We start from the raw sequence: 25,226 nt of genomic DNA on the forward strand, positions 1-25,226 counted from the left end.
CACCAACAGTGATGCATTTCTCTGATGATCAGTGATGTCGAACACCTTTTCATACACCCATTTGTCATTTGTATGTCTTTTTTTCCTTTTTTTTTTTTCTTTTGAGACGGGGTTCCACTCTTGTTGCCCAGACTGGAGTGCAATGGCGTGACCTCGGCTCAGTGCAACCTCTGCCTCCTGGGTTCCAGTGACTCCTCTGCCTCAGTTTCCTGAGTAGCTGGGATTACGGGCGCCACCACCATGTCCAGCTAATTTTTTGTATTTTTTAGTAGAGATGGGGTTTCACCATGTTGACCAGGCTAGTCTTGGTGACGTCAGGTGATCCACCGACCTCAGCCTCCCAAAGTGCTGGGATTACAGGCATGAGCCAAGGCACCCAGCCTTGTATGTCTCCTTTTAAGAAATGTCTGTTCAGAGTTTTTGCCCATTTTCAAATTGGATTGTTAGATTTTTTCCTATTGAGTTGTCTGGGCTCCTTCTATATTCTGATTATTAATCCCTTGTCAGATGGTAAATATTTTCTCCATTCTGTGGATTGTCACTTCACTTTGTTGATTGTTTCCTTTGCTGTGAAGAAGGTTTTTTGACTTGGTGTGATCCCATTTGTTCATTTTTGCTTTGGTTGCCTGTGTTTGTGCGGTATTACTCAAGAAATCTTTGGGCCAGGCCACTCACACACAGTCGCGAACCTCACGTGTGCTTTGCTGTTACTGTTTGCACCCCCTAAAGCTAACGTGGGCCGCCAGTGGAGGAGACCTCTGGACTAGGGTTTCTGTCTTTGTGTTAAATCTCTCCTCCAGTGTGGCCCAGTGCCAGGTGGGCTCCCGTGGGAAGTCCTGCCATCGAACCAGATTGTTACTGTTGGGAAAGACAAAAAAGGCAGAAAGATCCCAGAATATCTGATCCATTTTCATGGCTGGAACAGAAGCTGGGATCAATGGGCGGCCGAAGATCATGTGCTTCATGATACCGATGAAAATCGTAGAATACAGCATAAATTGGCAAGAAAAGCTGTAGCTCGCCTGAGGAGCACAGGAAGAAAGAAGTGCTGCAGGTTGCCTGGTGTTGATTCTGCTTAAAAGCCTCCTCATTGACGAAAAAGATGAAAATGATGAAAACTCATTAAGCAGTTCCTCTGACAGCAGCAAAGTATCAAGAAATAAGTGAAGAAAGTGATACTGAAGAAAAGGCTGAAGTGAAAGAAGAACCAGAGCTTCAAACAAAAAGAGAAATGGAAGAAACAACAATAACTACAGAAATTCCTGAAGTTCTGAAGTAGCAGGAGGATGATTATTATTACATTAACAGAAGGAAATGGTTAGTGAAACTTTCATGCCAGACCAACATCATAATGATTTTGGAAGCATTTTGCTCTCAATGCAGCCTTTTCAGCCAATGAGAGGCCTCGTCACCATCATGCTATGCCACATGCCAGTATGAACGTGCATTATATCCCAGAAGAAAAGAATGTTGACCTTTGTAAGGAGATGGTGGATGAATTAAGAATAACCTTTGATTACACTCTACTGTTGGTTTTACTCTATCCTTATGAACAAGTGCAGTATAAAAAGGTGACTTTGCCAGGTGCGGTGGCTTACGCCTGTAATCTCAGCACTTTGGGAGGCCGAGGTGAGTGGATCACCTGAGGCCAGGAGTTGGAGACCAGCCTGGCCAACATGGTGAAACCCAGCCTCTACTGAAAATACAAAAATTAGCCGGGGATTGTGGCAGGAGCCTGAAATCCCCAGCTACTCAGGAAGCTGAGGCAGGAGAATCGCTTGAACCCAGGAGGCAGAGGTTGCAGTGAGCCGAGATCACACCACCGCACTCCAGCCTGGGTGACAAGAGTGAGACTCCATCTCAAAAAAAAAAAGAAAAAGTGACTTCATCCATATTTTTTTTTTCTAATTAAGGAAATTGCCACAAACACTAATACAATCCAGGAAGAACTCTCTCCCAGCCTGCCTTTGTTGAATTCATCCATGCCACAGTCCACAGAGAGTCAGCCAACCATTAGTGAACCAGACACCCCCAAAAGGCGCAAAGCTGAGTTGGAAGCATTGCAGTCTCTGAGGCGGTCCATGAGCCACACCACCAACTGTGACAGACTTTCTGACAGCAGCACCTCACCTCAGCCCAAGGGCCGGCAGCAGCACACATCCGCCAGCATACCCAAGCTGTTTCTGCACCTGGAAAAGAAGACACCTGTGCACAGCAGATCGTCTTCACCTATTCCTCTGACTCCTAGCAAGGAAGTGCAGTGTTCGCTGGCTTTGTAAGGAGAAAAACTAATGAAATGAACAAGGTCCTGTCCTAGAAGCTTATGCCTGATAATTACCCACCAGGTGACCAGTCGCTTCCACCTGTTATATTTACGGGGCATAACATTTGCTGCAATTGTTTGTAAAACTTCCAGAAATTCTTGGAAAGATGTCCTTTTCTGAGAAAAATCTGAAGGCTTTATTGAAGCACTTTGATCTCTATTTGAGGTTTTTTGGCAGAATACTGTGATTACTTTTTCCTAGAGTCAGCTTATGTCACTTCCTATGAGGTGCAATGCACAGCAAGAATCTCTGGGCTATTTATTACAATGTTGATGGTTCTATAAGAACAACTCTTCTGTCTAGCCTTGGCACTCTGGGTTCCAGATGAACAGCTATCAAGGTAGTGGGTCTTTACCCAGAGCACAAACACAATGCCCACCAGGGGGCTCTGACAGAGGTGGGCCCTGTTGTTTGAGTTGCCCACATACTGTAGTTATTCTGTTAGGAATTGTTTCCTGGGTGCCTATAGTGCTCTGACACAACACTTGCTACTGTGCAGGCCATCTGTGATAGCAGGAAAAAGCAACTGGGTTCACAGTGAAATGTTTGTGGAAGCATACATAGGTTAGGCTATTTCAATAGACATTGCAGTTCATTAGCGAGAACCACATTATTTTGTTATTTGCTAGCATTAAGTAAATTTTTTTTTTGCAAATTGATTTCATTCTTTTGATGAAGCTGGGCAACTCTGTCCAACAAGGTTTAGTTTGTACTTGGAAACCACAAAGTAGTCTCAAAGTATGTTACAGGAACTCGATATTGATGGCAAAAGAAAATTTGCAGCTATACATTTGCTTCTAACAGTTCCCTCTCTGTGAAACATTATTTTTGGTGATCTAAAGAAAGCATTGCCTTTCTTGTTTGAGATTTTACAGCTATACTTTGCTGTGTAACGTTATGGTTACTTGTCTGTAAAATGTTAGTTTTAGTGATCTAAATAAAGCCTATCTTGTTTGAAAGAAAACAAAAACAAGAACACCACAAAAAGAAGTCTTTGCCCACACCAATGTCCTGAAGAGTTTCCCCAATGTTTTCTTGTAGAATTTTCCTTATTTGAGGTCTTAGATATCAGTCTTTAATCCATTTTGATTTGATTTATAGGGTGAGAGATGGGAGTCTAGTTTCATTCTTCTGCATATAGAACTCCAGTTTTCCCAGCACAATTTATTGAAGAGACTGTCCTTTCCCCAGAGGTTCTTGGCACCTTTGTCAAAAATGAGTTCACTGTAAATGTATGGATTATTTCTGGGTTCTCTTAATGTGCTCCATTGGTCTATGTGTCTGTGTTTATGCTAGTACCATGCTGTTTTGGTTACTATAGCTCTGAGGTATAATTAGAAGTCAGGTAGTGATTCCTCCAGTTTTGTTCTTTCTGCTCAGGACAGCTTTGGCTATTCTGGTCTTTTGTGGTTCTGTATAAATTTTAGGATTGTTTTTTCTATTTTTATGAAGAATATCATTGGTATTTTCATAGGGATTGCATTGAATTTGTAGATCGCTTTGGGTAGTATGAACATTTTAACAATATTGATTCTTCTAATCTATGAACATGCAATATCTTTCCTTTTTTGTGTGTCCTCTTCAACTTCTTTTTTTTTTTTTTGAGACGGAGTCTCACTTTGTGACCCAGGCTGGAGCGCAGTGGCACAATCTCGGCTCACTGCAAGCTCCACCTCCCAGGTTCACGTCATTCTCCTGCCTCAGCCTCCGAGTAGCTGGGACTACAGGTGCGCACCACCACGCCTGGCTAACTTTTTGTATTTTTAGTAGAGATGGGGTTTCACCGTGTTAGCCAGGATGGTCTTGATCTCCTGACCTCGTGATCCACCCGCCTCGGCCTCCCAAAGTGCTGGGATTACAGGCGTGAACCACTGCGCCCAGCCTCTTCAACTTCTTGCATCAATGTTTTATAGTTTTTATTGTAGAGATATTTCACTACTTTGGTTAATTCCTAAGTATTTAATTTTATTGGTAGCTATTATAAATGGGATTACTTTTCTGATTTTCACAGTGTTTGCTGTTGGCATATAGAAATGTCACTGATTTTTGTTTATTGGTTTTGTATCCTGCAATTTTACTGCATTTGCTTATGAGTTCTAATAGTTTTTTGGTGGAGTCTTTAGGTTTTTCCAAATATAAGATCATATCATCTGCAAACAAGGGTAATATAACTTCTTCCTTTTCAATTCAGATGTCCTTTATTTCTTTATCTTGTCTGATTACTAGCTGGGACTTCCAGTACTATGTTGAATAACAGTGGTGAAAGTGGGCATCCTTGTCTTGTTCCAGATCTTAGAGGAAAGGCTTTCCACTTTCCCCATTCAATATGATACTAGCAGTGGGTCTGTCATATATGGATTTTATTGCTTTGAGGTATGTTCCATCTATACTCAGTTTTTCGGGGGCATTTATCATAAAGGGATGTTGAATTTAATCAAATGCTTTTTCAGCATCAATTGAAATGATCATATGGTTTTTGCCCTTCATTCTGCTGATATGATGTATCCCATTGATTTGCATATGTTGAACCATTCTTGCATTCCTGGGATAAATCTCAGTTGGTCATGATGAATGATATGTTGTTGAATTCTGTTTGCTAATATTTTGTTGACAATTTTTTCATCCCTCTTCATTTGAGATATTGGACTTTAGTTTTCTTTTTTTGATGTGTCTTTGGTTTTGTTATCAGGGCAATACTGGTCTTGAAGAATGTGTTTGGAAATATTCCCTCCTCCATTCTTTTTTGGAATAGTTTGAGTAGGATTGGTATTAGTTTTTCTTTAAATGTTTGGTAGAATTCTACAGTGAAGTCAATGGGTCGTGGGCTTTTATTTACTCGGAATCTTGTTATTATGGCTTCAATCTCATTACTTGTTACTGGTTTGCTCAGGTTTTGGATTTCTTCATGGTTCAATCTTGGTTGGTTGTATGTATCTAGGAATTTATCCATTTCTTCCAGGTTTTCCAATTTATTGGCATATCACTGCTCATAGGAGCCTCTGGTGATTCTTTGAATTTCTGTAGTAATGGTTGTATGGTGTATACATATTTCAGATGGGGGTCTCACTCTGTTGCCCAGGCTGGAATGCAGTGGTGTAATCATGGCTCACTGCAGCCTCAACTTCCTGGGCTCAGGCAATCCTGACACCTCAGCCTTTCAAGTAGCTGGGGCTGTAGGTGTGTGCCACCACACCTGGCTAATTTTTTTATTATTATTTGTAGAGATGAGGTCTTCCTACGTCGCCCAGGCTGGTCCTGAACTCCTGGACTCAAGCCATCTGCCAGCCTCAGCCTCCCAAAGTGCTGGGATTACAAGCCTGAGCCAGCATGCCTGGCTGGTTTTAATATTTTTATATGAAAAAAATATCATAGGCAAAGTTTAAAGGCAAATGACCTACCAGAATGTGACAAAAGTTAATGCTCAAAAGAGCTCTTGAAAACTCAGTAAAAAATAACATTTTATAACCAAAACTGATTCAAAGTTTTAAAGCTCTCAGGAACAAAACAGCACATTTACTCTGCTTTATTTATTCTCTGATCCCACTTTCGCTGAGACGTTGAGAAGAACCAATTCCAATATTCTCTCTTATTTCTGACCTCCCACTTTATAATGTGAAGCCTAATAGATACATCCCTAGAGAGAGAATCAAACTTCACAGTCAATATATGCCCATTCCAATTATAAAGCAGATCGTAAGTCCAGATTTCAGACATACCACATTCACTAGCTGATCCTCCCACCAACTGGAAGAACTGCTGGGCAATTTTCATATGATCCCTCTGAAAAACAAACAGCTGATATAGAGGAATAAGGTAAAAATATTTTTATTATACTTTACGGTTCTAACATATTTGTCAGGATTTAACATATACCCTTGTTTTAAATATTGCCCCAAACAATGCTAATTCTCATTAACATAACAACTAGACCCGAAACTGAATTAAAACCTGTGCAGGGACAGGGCAGAAAAGAAGAAAAAGAATCAAATCCTTAAATTCTATCCTAAAACTTCATTAAATGAACTCAATCATTCTACAAATATCTATTGCTCTTTTACCATATATCAGACCTTGGAACAGGAGCTATAGATATAACAAGGAGTATTTATTAAACTCATTTATTTAATAAATATTTGCTGCCTATCTACTATACAAGGCACTGCAGAATGCACTTGAGATAAAGATTTATTTATTTATTTATTTATTTTTGAGACGGGGTCTCGCTCTGTCGCCCAGGCTTTAGTGCTGTGGCGGGATCTCGGCTCACTGCAAGCTCCGCCTCCCGGGTTCATGCCATTCTCCTGCCTCAGCCTCCCAAGTAGCTGGGACTACAGGCGCCCGCCACCTCGCCCGGCTAGTTTTTCGTATTTTTTAGTAGAGATGGGGTTTCACCGTGTTAGCCAGGATGGTCTCGATCTCCTGACCTCGTGATCCGCCTGTCTCGGCCTCCCAAAGTGCTGGGGTTACAGGCTTGAGCCACCGCGCCCGGCCCGAGATAAATATTTATTTGTATCCCATTTTGTTCCAAAAAGAACAAAGAATGCTATATTAAGATGGATAAGACTTTAATTTTAGACAGTGTTTTGGTGTTTATAAAACTAACTTCTCCAGAGAAATAATTGTCCTCACTTTACAGATGCCAAAATTACAGATATATGGAAGTTAAAAAAAAGTCCCTGCAAATAAGAATGAAGTTGCACAATGATTTTTAAGTTTATTAAATAACTTGCTATTTAAAAATTGGACCCTTTTAAGAAAGCAGGAGTCTTTAGGGTTATAGGGTTTTTTTTTTGTCTCTAAATAACACAACATTCTTTTCACAATGGAGTCTGGACTGGGGGATATGGAGAAATAAAAGGAGCTACAGGAGAGCCTCTTGCTGCTTGTACTTTGATAGTCATTTTGTTCTCGTCCACACACCTATAACTTTGCAACCTACAGATTATCAGTGATTTCATACTCACTGAACCCATTTCCTGGCCAAGGGCTGCATTGACCACTCCTTTGAGAATATACTCCTAGAAAAATGGAATAACACTGATTAAGAGGAATGTGGAGCTATGAGATTATTTTCAAATTAACTCCTTGCATTAACTCAATACTTTATATAAATTATCAAAGATTACCTACAGTTACTTTTCTCTGTTCTATCCCTGGCTTGAATGAAAGAATTAGGAGACACTCATTTAGTTTCCAGCAGCCAAGTATCTATATAACAAAATTTACCATATTTGTAAATTCTCAACCTTAAGCAAAAATAATTCAGGGGAAACTCCAGGAGATAAGTTTCATTTTATTTCAATTCTATGGAAAAAAAAGTAAAATGTTGATATAATAATTTTTATTACCTTCTCAACCACTGCCACTGTCTGTGACCATATCATATACATTATTTTCCCTTTCCAATTTTTTTGAGACCGAGTCTCGCTGTGTCGCCCAGGCTGGAGTACAGTAGCGTGATCTCAGCTCACTGCAACCTCCACCCCCAGGGTTCTAGCAATTCTCCTACCTCAGCCTCCTGAGTAGCTGGGATTACAGGCCTCAGCCACCATGCCTGGCTAATTTTTTTGTATTTGTAGTAGAGACGGGGTTTCGCCATGTTGGCTAGGCTGGTCTCGAAATCTGGGCCTCAGGTGATCCACCTGCCTCAGCCTTCCAAAGTGCTGGGATTACAGGCGTAAGCCACCACTCCTGGCCCCCCTTTACAATGTTATAGTTACTTTTCTTTTTTTTTTTTTTTTTTTTTTTTTTTTGAGACGGAGTTTCGCTCTGTCGCCCAGGCTGGAGTGCAGTGGCCGGATCTCAGCTCACTGCAAGCTCCGCCTCCCGGGTTCACGCCATTCTCCTGCCTCAGCCTCCCGAGTAGCTGGGACTACAGGCGCCCACCACCCCGCCCGGCTAGTTTTTTCTGTATTTTTTAGTAGAGACGGGGTTTCACCGTGTTAGCCAGGATGGTCTTGATCTCCTGACCTCGTGATCCGCCCGTCTCGGCCTCCCAAAGTGCTGGGATTACAGGCTTGAGCCACCGCGCCCGGCCTATAGTTACTTTTCTTTGCTAGTAATCCTTTTGCTAAAAAAATAAAATAAAACTGTCCTCTGATGTCCATTTATAAGGTATTCTCTCTTTTGGAGTCTTGAGGCCTCACTTGTATTCCTTTTTTCAGACTTGGTTCAATTCTTTAATAAATACCCTCCCTAGCGAGCAGCGTTGTCAATCTTTCATTTAAGAGAGCTCACACACAGAACAGCATGAAAGAAGCTGAATCTTTTAATATACTTGAGAAATATACCTGTTTAAACGTCATGGGGTCTGGAAATATTTTTCATCAGTCCTTCATTCAATAAATGGAATGTTTACTATGTACTTCATGTACACAGTGTTAGAGATACAATATAGACACAGTCCCTGACTATAAGGAGTTAACGATCCAATGGGGAAGAAAGACAAGTCATAGACAATTTATGAAATAATTGCATGTATCTAGTTGTTAGTTTCATCAGAATTCTAAATTTTCATATTTCCAAATACTAAAGGAATTTTCCAAATTTCTTTACCCTTTTTGACAAAATGACTACATACAAGGGAGTTTAAAAACATCAAAAAGCCCAGAACATTCATTCCCATATCATAAGTCGCATATAACATTCCTAAATGCATACATATGGTCTTTTCCTGGTATTCTACAGGCAGAAGTCTGCCTAATCTTCTCTAATATGACTTCCAACTAGATTTCTGAAGTTCCACTTTTAGCAGAACTTGGTTAGTAAAAGTGTAAAACATTCTCAGTTACCTGAGGAGTAGTAGGTTCCAGATCCTTAATTAAGTTATAAGCTTCTTGTACATCATCTGAAATACAACAAAGTAATTATACTAGTCTGTATTCCAGAAAACCCTTCTGAAGCAGTCCCCCCCCAAAAGATAAGATCCTTCAGTACTTAAATATTCATGGGAAACATGATCTGTTTTATCCATCTTCTAACTCTCCATATTCAGTGTTGAGTAGTTATGCTAAAAATAACCAAATCAAATATCCTTAGAAAACTCATATTAAGCCATGAAGTACCTTAAAAATTGTTGAAGCTAGGCTGGGCGCAGTGGCTCAAGCCTGTAATCCCAGCACTTTGGGAGGCCCAGACGGGCGGATCACGAGGTCAGGAGATCGACACCATCCTGGCTAACACAGTGAAACCCCGTCTCTACTAAAAAATACAAAAAACTAGCTGGGCGAGGTGGCGGGTGCCTGTAGTCCCAGCTACTCGGGAGGCTGAGGCAGGAGAATGGCGTAAACCTGGGAGGTGGAGCTTGCAGTGAGCTGAGAGATCCCGCCACTGCACTCCAGCCTGGGGAACAGAGTGAGACTCTGTCTCAAAAAAAAAAAAAACAAAAAACAAAAATATTGAAGCTAAGAACATGGATGAGGCATTCTATGCCAATGGCATTGATAAGAAAAGCAACGATTTTTTAAAAAAAGAAATATATATATATTAAGTATACAGGAATTAAATGACATGAAGTCTGAGATTTGCTTTAAAACATTTCAGGAACAAAAAAGAGGTGCTGAATGAAAAAAGAAGACTGGAAATATCTTGAAAAGTGCTGAATCCAGGGTGAGTATTTGGGTGTTTACTGTACTATTTATTTTTGTCTATGTTTGAAATTTTCCATAATAAAAATAATTTATAAAATATATATGCTGTTTATTTCATTCTTGTCCAAAACATATTTCTTTTTGCTTTTATATAAAATAGAGGCTGGGCATGGTGGCTCACACCTGTAATCTCAGCCCTTTGGGAGGCCGAGGCAGGCGGATCACCTGAGATCAGGAGTTCAAGACCAGCCTGACCAACATGGCAAAGTCCCATCTCTACTAAAAGTACAAAAATTAGCCGGGCACAGTGGCGCACACCTGTAATCCCAGCTCCTCGGGAGGCTGAGGCAGGAGAATCACTTGAACCAGGGAGGCAGAAGTTGCAGTGAGCGGAGATCATGCCACTGCACTCCAGCCTGGGCGACAGAGTAAGACTCTGTCTCAAAATAGTAAGAATAATAATAAATAAATAAAATAAAATAGGATGGTTTATAAGTTCATATTCTTATTTTAATAAATAAATTTTCCTTCGTGAGGAATATGTTGTCCTGGTTGGTTTCTACCATGCACCTAAAAAGGCCCACATTGTAACTCCAGGGCCCATGACCAAATGCCACCACAAATGCATGGTGGCTGCTACCCTGTACTCACAGCTGTTAGAAAAGGCAGCTTTAGGTGTTTGTCTAACAATTGTAATCTTAGTTAGGGGCAATAAATATCACATCCTCTTTGAATAATAGTATTTCTCATAAGCAGCCTGGGATACAAAGAAACAAAGGCAGACAAAGCAAATAAGAAACAGTTAATACTATTTTCAAAAGACACAAGAAAATGTGAATGTACATTATGCAACGGGGGAAACTAGAAAAAGAAAAAAGAACTATAAGGGAATGGGAGGAAAAACAATGAAAAAGAAAGAATGGATAGAGAATAAAGGACAGAAAAATAAAAGGAAAAAAGAAAAAACGGCATGAGGGAGAAGAAGGTAGGAAGCAACAGAAGAGGAAAGAGGATAAAAAAGGCACAACAAATAACCACCAATAAACTTGTTCTATGAACTTGTTGCAAATATATTTTTGGAACTATGGATTTAAAAAGTGAAGCAAATAGTTCCATCAGACATATTTAACTACTCTAAAATACCTCATTGTAAGTAAGACTAGGACAAATTTTTCTTACCTTGACGAAGGTAGTAAATCACCAAGTTTAGCCTAGCTTCAGGAATGACATCAACTAGGGGAGGTAAAACCTGCAAAGCCCCTTCACCTCCTCGGAAAACAACCTAGAGATACAGAAATCATGCTCTTATGGCAATAACTATGTATATATTTCTTATGTATATATTTCTATGTATATATTTCTATGTATATATTTCAAACTTAAAGTATTGGCCAGGCGCGCTATCTCAAGCCTGTAATCCCAGCACTTTGGGAGGCCGAGACGGGCGGATCACGAGGTCAGGAGATCGAGACCATCCTGGCTAACACGGTAAAACCCTGTCTCTACTAAAAAATACAAAAAATTAGCCGGGCGAGGTGGCGGGTGCCTGTAGTCCCAGCTACTTGGGAGGATGAGGCAGGAGAATAGGGTAAACCCAAGAGGTGGAGCTTGCAGTGAGCTGAGATCCGGCCACTGCACTCCAGCCTGGGTGACAGAGCGAGACTCCATCTCCAAAAAAAAAAAAAAAAAAAACTTTAAGTATTAAGAAAGAAAAATTTCCATATTCTTACTTCTCTTTCTAATCCCACTCTCTAAGAATTATCCCTATTTCATGTCCCTTTCAGTCATATATTCTTATAGTGTTTCTTTACCATAGCTGTATATTATATCCACCTGAGATGCTTTAAAAAAAAAAAAACTGATAGCTGGGCTCCAGACCAACCATTAAATAAGATTCCCTGGGGGTGGGGCCCATGCATTATTAATTTCAAAAGCCTCCTAGGTGATTAAAATGTGCAATTGTAAATGACATTACATTATCTAGATGTTTCTTCTTGTTTGCCCTTTCTTGTCTCATTGGTTGATACTCCTTCCTCCAGTCCCATAAATACAGATGCTATTTTCGAACCATATTTTTCTGTTTTTAATCCTTTCTACAATATTTATTTAACTTCAGCAATTGAAAACCTTCCATATTAATCTGTCAAGATTCTTTTTTTTTTTTTTTTTGAGACGGAGTCTTGCTGTCGCCCGGGCTGGAGTGCAGTGGCCGGATCTCAGCTCACTGCAAGCTCCGCCTCCCAGGTTTACACCATTCTCCTGCCTCAGCCTCCTGTGTAGCTGGGACTACAGGGGCCTGCCACCTCGCCCGGCAATTTTTTTGTATTTTTTAGTAGAGATGGGGTTTCACCGTGTTAGCCAGGATGGTCTCGATCTCCTGACCTCGTGATCCGCCCGTCTCAGCCTCCCAAAGTGCTGGGATTACAGGCTTGAGCCACTGCACCCGGCCATCTGTCAAGACTCTTACAATAACTCCTAAATTTATTCTCAAGTCTTTATCTTTCTCCAAGCTTAAATTCCAGACTACCATATAACCCATAATGCTCCAGAAAAATTAATCTGACTTCTATTTAGAAACTAAATTCGAAGTTAAAAGATTAGATGCAGAAACTCATAGTAGAAAGTATCCAAATAAAACTGTATTTGTGATGGAGGCCTGAATTAAAGACGAAATGGAGTAAATATAAGACATTGCCAGCAAGAAGAGAATAGGATTTAGTAACTGAATAGGTACTGGAGATAAAGAGAAGGGGAGAGTCTAAAACAGTTGTGGTTTACTAGAAGAATTGGTACTACAAAAAGGATTAGAGAAATCAGAAGGAAAAAGCATAGTTAATATTATTGTCACTTTTGGATGAAGAATCTCAGTAGTATTAGTTGATTTGCCCGTTCCCAGGTATCTGAATTGAGAGCAGCTGTTCTGCATCTCACTATATTACATGGTTGATAGAATCATAATCTAGCCCTAAACCCAACCACCCATCCAATTTGAGTGTCTGCTATTCCCCAGTACAAATTTACTGTTCTAGTAAGATAAATCTGCTCACAATCGTTTACATATGTCACCCTCATTCTAGCTCCATGTCCTTGACTAGAATGAACTCTCTAAATCTCAGCCATCCTTCAAAGATGCAAAAATATTTCCCATTTATTTTAAATGACAGGGGGATATGTTCCTTTGTCTTTCCCCAAAAAACAGAACCTGGATCTACACTGCCTTGTGCTTCTTTCCAAATATCAAATATATTCCTGTTCTCCCAACAAGGACTTCCTTAAGGAAACAGAGTAGTACTTTAAAACTGATCTCCTCCACAGTGAGGAGGTGTTCCCTTGGAGTAAAGCATTATTTGCTGGGGCTTCTCCTTTTATTCATCTTTCTAATCGCTGTGATATACCAAAGCAGAGTAGGACTGAAGTCAGTCAAGATGGGAAATCGTTATTCACCAGATTGTGCCTGATGAGTTCTTTAGCAAATTCAAAGGATGAAGAAGCGTTGTCCATCAAGCTTTTGAGTTCTGCCTGAAATTTAAAAAAGAAAGGCTTATGAAAATGACAAGTGTATAGTTCTTACACCACATATTGACACAATGGTTTATAATTTACAAAGAATTTAACAAGTTATTTCATTTGATCCTCATGACTCTAGGTCAATGTAATTATTATTACCCACATTTTCAAATGAGGGCAATAATAAATGAAAACAATGAGGCTTATAAAACTTAAGTGATTTGGGCTGGGCACAGTGGCTCATGCCTGTAATCCCAGCACTTTGGGAGGCCAAGGGGGCGGATCACAAGGTCAACAGATCGAGACCATCCTGGTCAACATGGTAAAACCCGTCTCTACTAAAAATAGAAAAAAATTAGCTGGGTGTGGTGGCACACACCTGTAGTCCCAGCTACTCAGGAGGCTGAGGCAGGAAAATCACTTGAACCTGGGAGACGGAGGTTGCAGTGAGCCAAGACTATGCCACTGCACTCCAGCCTAGTGACAGAGAGAGACTGTCTCAAAAAAAAAAAAAAAAAAAGCTAAGTGACTTGAAACTTATACTAAGCAGCAAGTTTGAAAACTGGGATACTCACGTCTGAAGACTCGTAGAGTTAGTTTTTTCTTTCAGTGTCAAAGGTGATTAAGGAGCTAAGCCTTAAACAACTAAGGCTGATTCTTTAATCTGAAAGGAGATTTTAAGAAATCCTCCTTTCATCCCTTTTCTATTTCTATTAGTGGGTTGTTAAGCTTTTCTGGATAAAAATAATTAAATTCTTGATTGTTCTTCACTAACTACCACAAACTCGTTCTGCCTGATCTCATAATTGGGAATGCATGTCTGCTCAGCAATTTTTCTATCACTCTTCTCTTGTCCATAGTATAGTTCCAAAGTTTTGGGTAATATTAGGTTACATCAGCAGTTTTCAAGCTTTTTGGTCTCAAGATCCCTTTTATACTCTATAAATGATCTCAAAGAATTTTTGTTTATGTGGCAAATAGCCCTCAATACTTATCATATTAGAAATTAAAACAGAAAATTTTAAGTATTCAATTCATCGAAAAAGGTAGTAATAATATGCCTTAAAATATGTCAGAATTAACATTTGGTCTCAATTTCAGAGCAACTTGTCATTTCTGAAAATAAAAACAATCAAATTTTGAAAGTTTAAAAATAGTGGCCGGGCGCGGTGGCTCAAGCCTGTAATCCCAGCACTTTGGGAGGCCGAGACGGGCGGATCACGAGGTCAGGAGATGGAGACAATCCGGGCTAATACGGCGAAACCCCGTCTCTACTAAAAATACAAAAAAAAAATTAGCCGGGTGTGGTGGCAGGCGCTTGTAGTCCCAGCTACTCCGGAGGCTGAGGCAGGAGAATGGCATAAACCCGGGAGGCGGAGCTTGCAGTGAGCTGAGAACCGGCCACTGCACTCCAGTCTGGGCAGCAGCGCAAGACTCCGTCTCAGAAAAAAAATAATAATAAAAAAAATAAAAGTTTAAAAATAGGCCGGGCATGGTGGCTCACACCTGTAATCCCAGCACTTTGGGAGGCCAAGGCGGGCGGATCACGAGGTCAGGAGATGGAGACCATCCTGGCTAACACGGTGAAACCCCGTCTCTACTAAAAATACAAAAAATTAGCCGGGCGTGGTGGTGGGCGCCTGTAGTCCCAGCTACTCGGAGGCTGAGGCAGGAGAATGGCATGAACCCGAGAGGTGGAGCTTGCAGTGAGCCCAGATCGCGCTACTGTACTCCAGCCTGGGCGACAGAGCGAGACTCTGTCTCAAAAAAAAAAAAAAAAAAAAAAAAAAAAGTTTAAAAATAACAATAATAAACCCCACTACAAATTGACTTACATATTTTTTTTACTTTAAAAAACTGTATTTATCAAATCAAAAATTTAGTGAGAACAGTGTTATTGTTTTACATTTTTTGCAAATCTCTTTAATGTCTGGCTTAACAGAGGATAGATGGATTGTAATATCTGTATCTGCATTCGATCTATTTTGAGTCCATATTGTGCCAGGTGACAAGGACAAAAAAGAAAGCCAGCACAAGGTGGGAAGTCTAGTGAAAGACCCTTCCCACAATCAGCAGGAACTATTAAAGAGCTACACTGGCAAAGGAAGGATAAAATGGAATTTTCTACGAACTTTTTGGGGATCCCTTGAACATAAATTAATAAAATTTTAAAAAAGGTGTATAATAGGATTAAAAACAAAAGTTGGTTTTTGAAAAGACTAAAAAAATGTGAAAATGTAAATGAAATTATCAAATTTTTAGAAAAATACAACTTACCAAAAATAACACAAGGAGAAATAGAAAATATGCATAGTCCTATAACCACTAAAGGAACTGAATTAGGTAATTTAAAATCTTCCAAACCTAGACAGTTTTATCAATAAGTTCTACCAAACATTTAAGAAAAAGCCAATGCTATACAAACGCTTCCAGAAAGTAGAAACATATGGTACCTGCTTCAATTAATTCATTTTCCTTTGAGATAACCTTTGCACCAAATCCTGACAAGAACTATACCAAAAAAGCAAATTATAAACCAATCAGGGCCGGGCGCGGTGGCTCAAGCCTGTAATCCCAGCACTTTGGGAGGCTGAGACGGGCGGATCACGAGGTCAGGAGATCGAGACCATCCTGGCTAACACCGTGAAACCCCGTCTCTACTAAAAAATACAAAAAACTAGCCAGGCGAGGTGGCGGGCGCCTGTAGTCCCAGCTACTCTGGAGGCTGAGGCAGAAGAATGGCATAAACCCGGGAGGCGGAGCTTGCAGTGAGCTGAGATCCGGCCACTGCACTCCAGCCTGGGTGACAGAGCAAGACTCCGTCTCAAAATAAATAAATAAATAAATAAATAAATAAATAAACCAATCAAACCAATATGTATTGATGCAACAAATTAAATAATAGCTATCTAATATGTGATATGTAAAGAGAAGAATGAACCATGATGAAGCTGGGTTAATTCTGGTATAAAGTTGATTTTTAAAATTTTTTATTTTTTTGAGACAGGCTCTCACTCTGCTGCCCAGGCTGGAGTTCAGTGGTGCCATCTTGACTCACTGCAACCCCTGGCCCCCAGGCTCAAGTGATCCTCCCACCTCAGCCTCCCAAGTGTCTGGGACCACAGCCACACACCACCACACAACCGTAATTTTTCTATTTTTAGTAGAGGTGGGATTTCACCGTGTTGTCTAGGCTGGTCTCAAACTCCTGACCTCAAATGATCCCCCACCTCAGCCTCCCAAAGTGCTGGGATTACAGATGTGAGCCACCATGTCCAGCCTAAAGTTGATTTAACAATAGAAAATACGGCCGGGTGCGGTGGCTCAAGCCTGTAATCCCAGCACTTTGGGAGGCCGAGGCGGGCGGATCACAAGGTCAGGAGATCGAGACCATCCTGGCTAACACGGTGAAACCCCGTCTCTACTAAAAAATACAAAAAACTAGCCGGGCGAGGTGGCGGGCGCCTGTAGTCCCAGCTACTCGGGAGGCTGAGGCAGGAGAATGGCGTGAACCCGGGAGTTGGAGCTTGCAGTGAGCTGAGATCTGGCCAGTGCACTCCAGCTTGGGTGACAGAGCGAGACTCCGTCTCAAAAAAAAAAAAAAAAAAAAAAAAAAAAAAAAAATAGAAAATACTTCAAATAATTTGCCACAAGAATAAAGGAAAATACGATCGTCTCAATTGACAAAGAATACAAGATGTTATACTTCAACATCTGGTCCTCTTAGCAAACTAACACTAGAAGGGAATTTCCTTAATCTGATAAAGGATATCCTTTTAAATCTACATTAAACATCATATTTAATGACGAAATATCATTTCTTAATGATGAAATATCATCAAAAACTTTCGCTTTGAGATAAAAAAACCTTGCAACTGTGTGTATACATATGTATATATGTATATGTATTTTTTTTTTTAGATGGTATTTAGCTGTGTCGCCCAGGCTAGAGTGCAGTGGCGCAATCTTGGCTCACTGCAACCTCCACCTCCCGGATTCAAGCGATTCTCCTGCCTCAGCCTCCCAAGTAGCTGGGATTACAGGTGCACGCCACCACGCTTGGCTAATTTTTGTATTTGTAGTAGAGACGGGGTTTCACTGTGTTGACCAGGCTGGTCTTGAACTCCTGACTGCATGATCTGCCTGCCTTGGCCTCCCAAAGTGCTGGGATTATAAGTGTGAGCCACCACACCCAGCCACAAGGATATTTCAAATATTCAACAATGTTCCAGAGGCCCTAGTCAGTGCAATAAGAGAGAAATAAAATTATAAGAATTAGAAAGGAAGAAACAAAATAATGATATGATTATATATATACATATATATAAAATACAAATGAATTTACAGGTAAATTATTAGGATTAATAAGAGATTTCTCAAAAGACGACATGCTAATGACCAACAGGTATATGAAAAAATGTTCAGCACTACTAATCATCAAGGAAATGCAAATAAAAACCACAATGAGATATCATCTCATTCCAGTTAGAATGGCTATTATCAAAAACACAAAAGATTACAAGAGTTGGCAAGGATGTCGAGAAAAGGGAACCCTTGTGCACTGTTGGTGGGAATGTGAATTAGTAGTGTAGCCATTATGACAAACAGCATGTAGATTCCTCAAAAAATTAAAAATAGAATTACCATATGATCCAGCAATCCTACTACTGGATATCTATCCAAAGTAAATGAAATCAGTATATCAAAGAGGTATCTGTACTCCCACGTTCATTGCAGTGTTATTCACAGTAGTCAAGATATGGAAGTAATCTAAGTGCTATCAACAGACAAAATGAATAAAGAAAATGTGGTAAATAAACAATGAAACTAACACTATTCAGCCTTAAAAAAGAAGGCAATTCCATCATTTGCAACAACATAAATGAACCTGAAGGACATTAGTTAAGTGGAATAAGCCAGACACAGAAAGACAACCACCACATGATGTCACTTGTATGTGGAATCTAAAAAAGTTGAACTCATAGAAGCAGAGAGTAGAATAGTAGTAACCAGGGCCTGGAGCCAGGAGGGTGAAGATTGGGAAGATGTTGGTCAAAGGATACATTATTTCAGATGGAGGGGAGGAATAAGTTTAATGAATCTATTGTACAACATAGTATACATTATATACAACATAATGTACAACACTATTGTACAACAATGACTTCTAGTTAATGAGAATGTATTATATATTTAAAAATTGCTAAGAGAGTAGACTTTAAGTGTTCTCACCACAAAAAAAAATGTGGGTAATAAATATGTTAATTAGCTTGATGTGACCATTCTACAATGTATACATATTTCAAAACAACATGCTGTACACCATACATATATACATTGTTGCTTTAAAAAATTGTTTAATGTAACTTAAAACAAAATAATCTAGCAAGATCTCTTAAATTGACCTCTTAAATTGATCCAAAGTCCATTTTTTTTTCAAGTTTTATTTTATTTTATGTGAACAGAGTCTCACTCTGTCACCCAGGCTGCAGTGCACTCCAGTGCAACCTCCATCTCCTGGGTTCAAGCAATTCTCCTGCCTCAGCCTCCCAAGTAGCTGGGATTACAGGCGTGCACCATCATGCTCAGCTAATTTTTGTATTTTTAGTAGAGACAGGGTTTGACCATGTTGGCCAGGTTGGTCTCAAACTCCTGACCTCAAATGATACACCAGCCTCAGCCTCCCAAAGTGCTGGGATTACAGGCATAAGCTACCACACCCAGCCGATCTTAGTAGATCAGTTAAAAAAAATCTACTGTAGAACTTACTCTTTCCCAGCTGGAACCATGAAAAGTGTCAAAGAAAAAAAAAAAAAAAGGTTCCAGCTGTGCCAGAACTCCTTAAGGAAAAGCAAAGCAAAGGAATTTCATAGAGTTGAAGATTAAAAACCTGACAAAGGCCGGGCGCGGTGGCTCAAGCCTGTAATCCCAGCACTTTGGGAGGCCGAGACGGCGGATCACGAGGTCAGGAGATCGAGACCATCCTGGCTAACACGGTGAAACCCCGTCTCTACTAAAAAAATACAAAAAAAACTAGCCGGGCGAAGTGGCGGCCGCCTATAGTCCCAGCTACTCTGGAGGCTGAGGCAAGAGAATGGCGTGAACCCGGGAGGCGGAGCTTGCAGTGAGCTGAGATCCGGCCACTGCACTCCAGCCTGGGCGACAGAGCAAGACTCCGTCTCAAAAAAAAAAAAAAAAAGAACCTGACAAAGATGTTTTTCCAAAAGAGGCTTCAAAAGGCAGGAAGGTGGCCAGGTGCAGTGGCTCACGCCTGTAATTCCAGCACTTTGGGAAGCCAAGGTGGGTGGATCACTTGAGGTCAGGAGTTCAAGACCAGCCTGGCCAAAGTGGTGAAACCCATCTCTACTAAAAATCAAAAATTAGTCAGGCATGGTGGCGGATGTCTGTAATCCCAGTTACTCGGGAGGCTGAGGCAGGAGAATAGCTTCAACCCAGGAGACAGAGATTGTAGCGAGCCGAGATCACACCACTGCACTCCAGCCTGGATGACAGAGCTAGACTCTTTCTCAAAAAAAAAAAAAAAAAAAAAAAAAAAAAAAAAAAAAGGCAAGAAGGAGGCTTTTATATGAAACAGCTAAGCACTATCACAAGAAATACAGGCAGATGTACAGACCTGAGACTCCAGTGGCTAGGATGGCAAGAAAAGCTGGTAACTTCTACGTACCTGTAGAACCTAAATTGGCATTTCTCATCAGAATCAGAGGTATCAATGGTGTGGGCCCAATGGTCTGAAGCCTTCCCTTTGCCAAATCTTCAGTGGCACCTTTGTTAAACTCAAGAAGGCTTTAGTTAACATGATAAGGACCGTAAGAGCATATATTACATGGAAGTATCCAAACCTGAGGTCAGTAAATGAACTGATCTACAAGCATGGTTATGGTAAAATCAGTAAGAAGCAAATTGCCTTCACAAACAACACTTTGATTGCTTGATCTCTCAGTAAATATGGCATCATCTGCATGCAAGATCAGATTCATGAGATCTATACTGTTGGAAAACACTTCAAAGACACAAACAACTTCCTGTGGCCCTTCAAATGATCTCCATGAGGTGGAATGATGAGAAATACCACCCACTTGGTAGAAGGTAGAGATGCTGGCAACAGGGAAGACCAGATAAACAGGCATATCAGAAGGATGAACTAAGGTAACCACTGTGATTATTTTTGTAATTGGTCAGTTAATAAACAGTGACTGGTTTCAAATTGAAAAAAAATCTATTGTAGTTCTATACATCACTACAAAAAGTCAAAAAATGAAATTTTAAAATAAGATGCCACTTACGATAACATACAAAATACCAAGTTCCTAGAAGCAAATCTAACAAAACATGTAAAAAGACCAATACAAAGGCCAAGCACGGTGGCTTATGCCTATAATCTCAGTGCTTTGGGAAGCCAAGGCAAGCGGATCACTTGAGCCCAGGAGTTAAAGACCAACCTTAGCAATGTAGTGAGACCTGTCTCTAGAAAAATTTTTAAAAATTAGTTGAGCACAGCTGCACACACCTGTAGTCCCAGCTACTTGAGAGGCTGAGGCACAAAGATCAAATCAAACCTGGAAGGCAGAGGTTATTGTAAGCCATGATCCAGCCACTGCACTCCATCTAGCCTGGGTGACACAGCCAGAGCTTGTCTCAAAGACAAAAGAAAAAAAGAAAAAAAAAAAGACCAATACAAATAAAAAGAAAAGCACAAAACCTGACTAAAAGAAATTAAAGATCTGGCCGGGCGCAGTGGCTCACACCTGTAATCCCAGCACTTTTGGAGGCCCAGGCGGGTGGATCACCTGTGGTCAGGAATTCAAGACCAGCCTGGCCAACATGATAAAGCCCCATCTCTACTAAAAATACAAAAGATTAGCCGGGTGTGGCGGTGGACGTCTGTAATCCCAGCTACTTGGGAGGCTGAAGCAGGAGAATCACCTGAATCCAGGAGGTGGAGGTTGTAGTCAGCCAACATCATGCCACAGCACTCCAGCCTAGGCAATAAGAGCAAAAGTTCGTCTCAAAAAAAAAAAAAGAAATTAAAGATCTAAATAAATGGAGAAAGATACCATATTCATGGATTTAAAGACTTAATATAAAACTATTTTTTTTTTTTTTGAGACGGAGTCTCGCTCTGTCGCCCAGGCTGGAGTGCAGTGGCCGGGTCTCAGCTCACTGCAAGCTCCGCCTCCCGGGTTTACGCCATTCTCCTGCCTCAGCCTCCCGAGTAGCTGGGACTACAGGCACCCGCCACCTCACCCGGCTAGTTTTTTGTATTTTTTAGTAGAGACGGGGTTTCACCATGTTAGCCAGGATGGTCTCGATCTTCTGACCTCGTGATCCGCCCGTCTCGGCCTCCCAAAGCGCTGGGATTACAGGCTTAAGCCACCGCGCCCGGCCTAATATAAAACTATTAATTATCTCCCAACTCATCCATGGATTCAAAGCAACACAATTAAAATCCTGACAGGTTTGTTTCTGTGTTTGGATTTGGCAGACTTGTTTTAGAATTTATACTGAAAGATAAAGAGCCAAGAATAACCAAGACACCCTTGAAGACTAACACCATGGCAAAACTTGCTAGACCCACTACATGTGAAACTTTTTTTTTTTTTTTTTGAGACAGAGTATCACTCTGTCACCCGGCTGTAGTGCAGTGGCTCGATCTCGGCTCACTGCAACTTCTGCCGCCCTGGTTCAAGTGATTCTCCTGCCTCAGCCTCCCGAGCAGCTGGGATTACAGGCCCCTGCCACCACGCCCAGCTAAATTTTTTTGTAGTTTTAGTAGAGAAGCGGTTTCACCTTGTTAGCCACACTGTTCTCAAACTCCTGACTTCGTGATCCGCCCACCTCAGCCTCCCAAAGTGCTGGGATTACAGGCTTGAGCCACCGTGCCTGGCCTACATGTGAAACTTGATTACAAATCTGTAGTGATTAAGGCCGTATGGTAATGAGAGCAAGGATACACAAATGGATCAACATAATACAGAGTTCAAAAGCAGACATATCTAAACACTGGAATTATTTTCCAAAGGTGGCAGAATAGTAGGAAAAGACTGATCTTTTCAATAAATGGTCTGAAACAATGAGTTATTCTTATGAAAAAAAATAAAATTTGACCTCTGCCTCACAGTCTACACAAAAATCAATTCCATGTAGAATATGGACTTACGTATAAAAGAAAATTAGGAAATAAACAACATACCCTAAATAACAAATGGGCCAAACAAACCAAAAATAAAATTAGAAAATACTTTGAGATAAATGAAAGATACAATATAACAAAACTTACGGGATGCAGTTAAAGCAGTGCTTACATGAAATTTTACAGTTGTAAATGCCTATATTTAAAAAATAAAATAAGAAAGACCACAAATTAATAACCTAATTGTAAAAAAAAGAGAAAACTAAACATAAAGCAAACAGAGGAAGGGAAAAATAAAGATTAGAGCAGAAATTAATTAAAAGACAAGAGAATGGAGAAAATCAATGAAACCAAAACCTGGTTCCTTGAAAAGATTAAGAAAACTTTTAGCTAGATTGACCAAGAAAAAAACAACAAACTCAATTTACTAGAATCAGAAATGAAAGAAGGAACAATACTACTGACCTTAGAGAAATAAAAAGGATTACAGAAGAATACTGTGAACAAGTATAGGCCAATATATTAGATAATTGAAGTGAAAGGGATAAATTCCTAGAAAGACATAAACTATCAGAACTGACTCAAGAAGAAATACTATTAATAGACATACAACATGGATCGATGTGCACAGACTGACTTAATGTCATTAAGATAGCATTAAGCCCCAAACTGATCTTTAGAGTCAATGCAATCCCTAAAGAAAGAAATTAGATTAATAATTTAAAAACTGCCCTGAAATAAAAAGCCCAGGCCCAGATGGCTTCACTGCTTAATTATACCACTTAAAGAAGAGTTAATACCAATTCTTCACAAACTCTTCCAAAACACAGAAGACGGAACTTTTCCCCTTATACTATGTGGCTAGTATTACCCCAATACCAAAACCAAAAAAAAAAAAAAAAAAAAAAAAAAAAAATTACAAGAGAAGAAAATGACCAATATCTTTTTTGAATATGGACATAAAATCCTCCAAAAAGTTCTTAGCAAATGGAATCCTGTAATACATTAAAAAGATTATTCACGATGACCAAATGAGATTTATTCCAGGAATACAAGGGCAGTTTAACATTCAAAAATCAATTAATATAATATACCATATCAATAGAATAAAAACCAAAAACTAAATGATCATCTCAATAGCTACAGAAAAAGCAGTTCCATTTAACATCCTTTCATGATAAAAACATGTGGAAGTTCCCCCACTTGAGAAAGAACATTTACAAAAAACCCACAACTAACATCATACTTAACGGTGAAATACTGGATGATTTCCACCTATGATCAGGAACAAGACAAGGATATCTGCTCTCAGCACTTCTATTCAACACTGTACTGAAGGTTCTTGTCAGGCCTCTGAGCCCAAGCCAAGCCATCACATCCCCTGTGACTTGCACGTTCGCCCAGATGGCCTGAAGTAACCGAAGAATCACAAAAGAAGTGAAAATGCCCTGCCCCGCCTTAACCGATGACATTCCACCACAAAAGAAGTGAAAATGGCCGGTCCTTGCCTTAAGTGATGACATTACCTAGTGAAAGTCCTTTTCTGGGCTCATCCTGGCTCAAAAAGCTCCCCCACTGAGCACCTTGTGACCCCCACTCCTGCCCGCCAGAGAACAACCCCCCTTTGACTGTAATTTTCCTTTACCTACCCAAATCTTATAAAATGGCCCTACCCTTATCTCCCTTCGCTGACTCTTTTCGGACTCAGCCCGCCTGCACCCAGGTGATTAAAAAGCTTTATTGCTCACACAAAGCCTGTTTGGTGGTCGCTTCACATGGACGCGCATGACAGTTCTAGCCAGGGCAATTAGACAAGAAAAAGAAAGAAGAGGCATCCAGACTGGAAAGGTAGTAGTAAAACTATCCTGATTCACAAATTAATCTTATATATGGAAAATCCTCCCGAAAATCTGCAAGAAAGCTAATAAATGAGTTCAGCAAGGTTTCAGGATACACTCAATACAAAAATCAGTAGTATTTCTATTCTCTTGCAATGAACAATTCAAAAATGAAATTAAGGAAACAAGTTAATTTACAATAGCATCAAAAATAATAAAATAGTAATAAATATAACAAAAGAAATGGAAAACTTGCCCCATAAAAACCACCAAATATTGTTGAAAGAAATTTAAAAACACCTAAATAAATGGAAAAATATTCCATGTGAATGGATTTAAAGACTTAACGTTATTAGGAGAGCATTAATCCCCAAACTGATCTTTAATGCAATCCCTATCAGAATCCAATCTAGGTTCTCTGTTGGAATTGATAAGCTGATTATAAAATTCATATTGAATTGCAAGAGATCAGAGTAACCAAAACAAGCTTGGAAAACAAGCAACAAATTAGGAGGCCTCATACTTCCTGATTTCAAAATTTGTTACAAGTAAGGTAGTGTAGTATTAATGTAAGGATAGACATATAGACCAATGGAAGAAAACTGAGTCCCGAAGAAATGAATCTATTTGTCTATGGTAAACTGATTTTCAACAAAGGTGCCAAGACCATTCAAAGGATGAAAGAATAGTCTCTTCAATAAATGGTGCCGAAATAATTGGATATTCACATGCAAAAGAATCAAGTTGGACTTTTACCTCATAACATTTACAAATGTTAATTCAAAATGGATCAGAGACCTAAAAGCTAAGATTATAA

The 25,226-nt window shown here is 39.9% G+C and overlaps 1 protein-coding gene and 1 pseudogene across 2 annotated transcripts in view; one reads left to right on the plus strand and one right to left on the minus strand.

Annotated features, from left to right (window-relative positions):
- TTC26 (tetratricopeptide repeat domain 26) overlaps positions 1–25,226 on the minus strand; it is a 66,714-nt gene that overhangs the window by 17,487 nt on the left and 24,001 nt on the right. For both annotated transcript variants that reach the window (XM_010356297.2, XM_010356294.2), the window contains exons 8-12: positions 13,358–13,432; positions 11,093–11,195; positions 9,116–9,171; positions 7,289–7,342; positions 6,041–6,104 (exon numbers count right to left, since the gene is read on the minus strand). In XM_010356297.2, the coding sequence (XP_010354599.1) occupies positions 6,041–6,104; positions 7,289–7,342; positions 9,116–9,171; positions 11,093–11,195; positions 13,358–13,432 (352 nt within the window). The remainder of the gene's footprint in view (positions 1–6,040; positions 6,105–7,288; positions 7,343–9,115; positions 9,172–11,092; positions 11,196–13,357; positions 13,433–25,226) is intronic.
- Positions 794–2,608, plus strand: LOC104656626 (annotated as a pseudogene).

Source organism: Rhinopithecus roxellana, chromosome 6, assembly GCF_007565055.1.
Source record: "Rhinopithecus roxellana isolate Shanxi Qingling chromosome 6, ASM756505v1, whole genome shotgun sequence".
Taxonomy (NCBI): Eukaryota; Metazoa; Chordata; class Mammalia; order Primates; family Cercopithecidae; genus Rhinopithecus; species Rhinopithecus roxellana.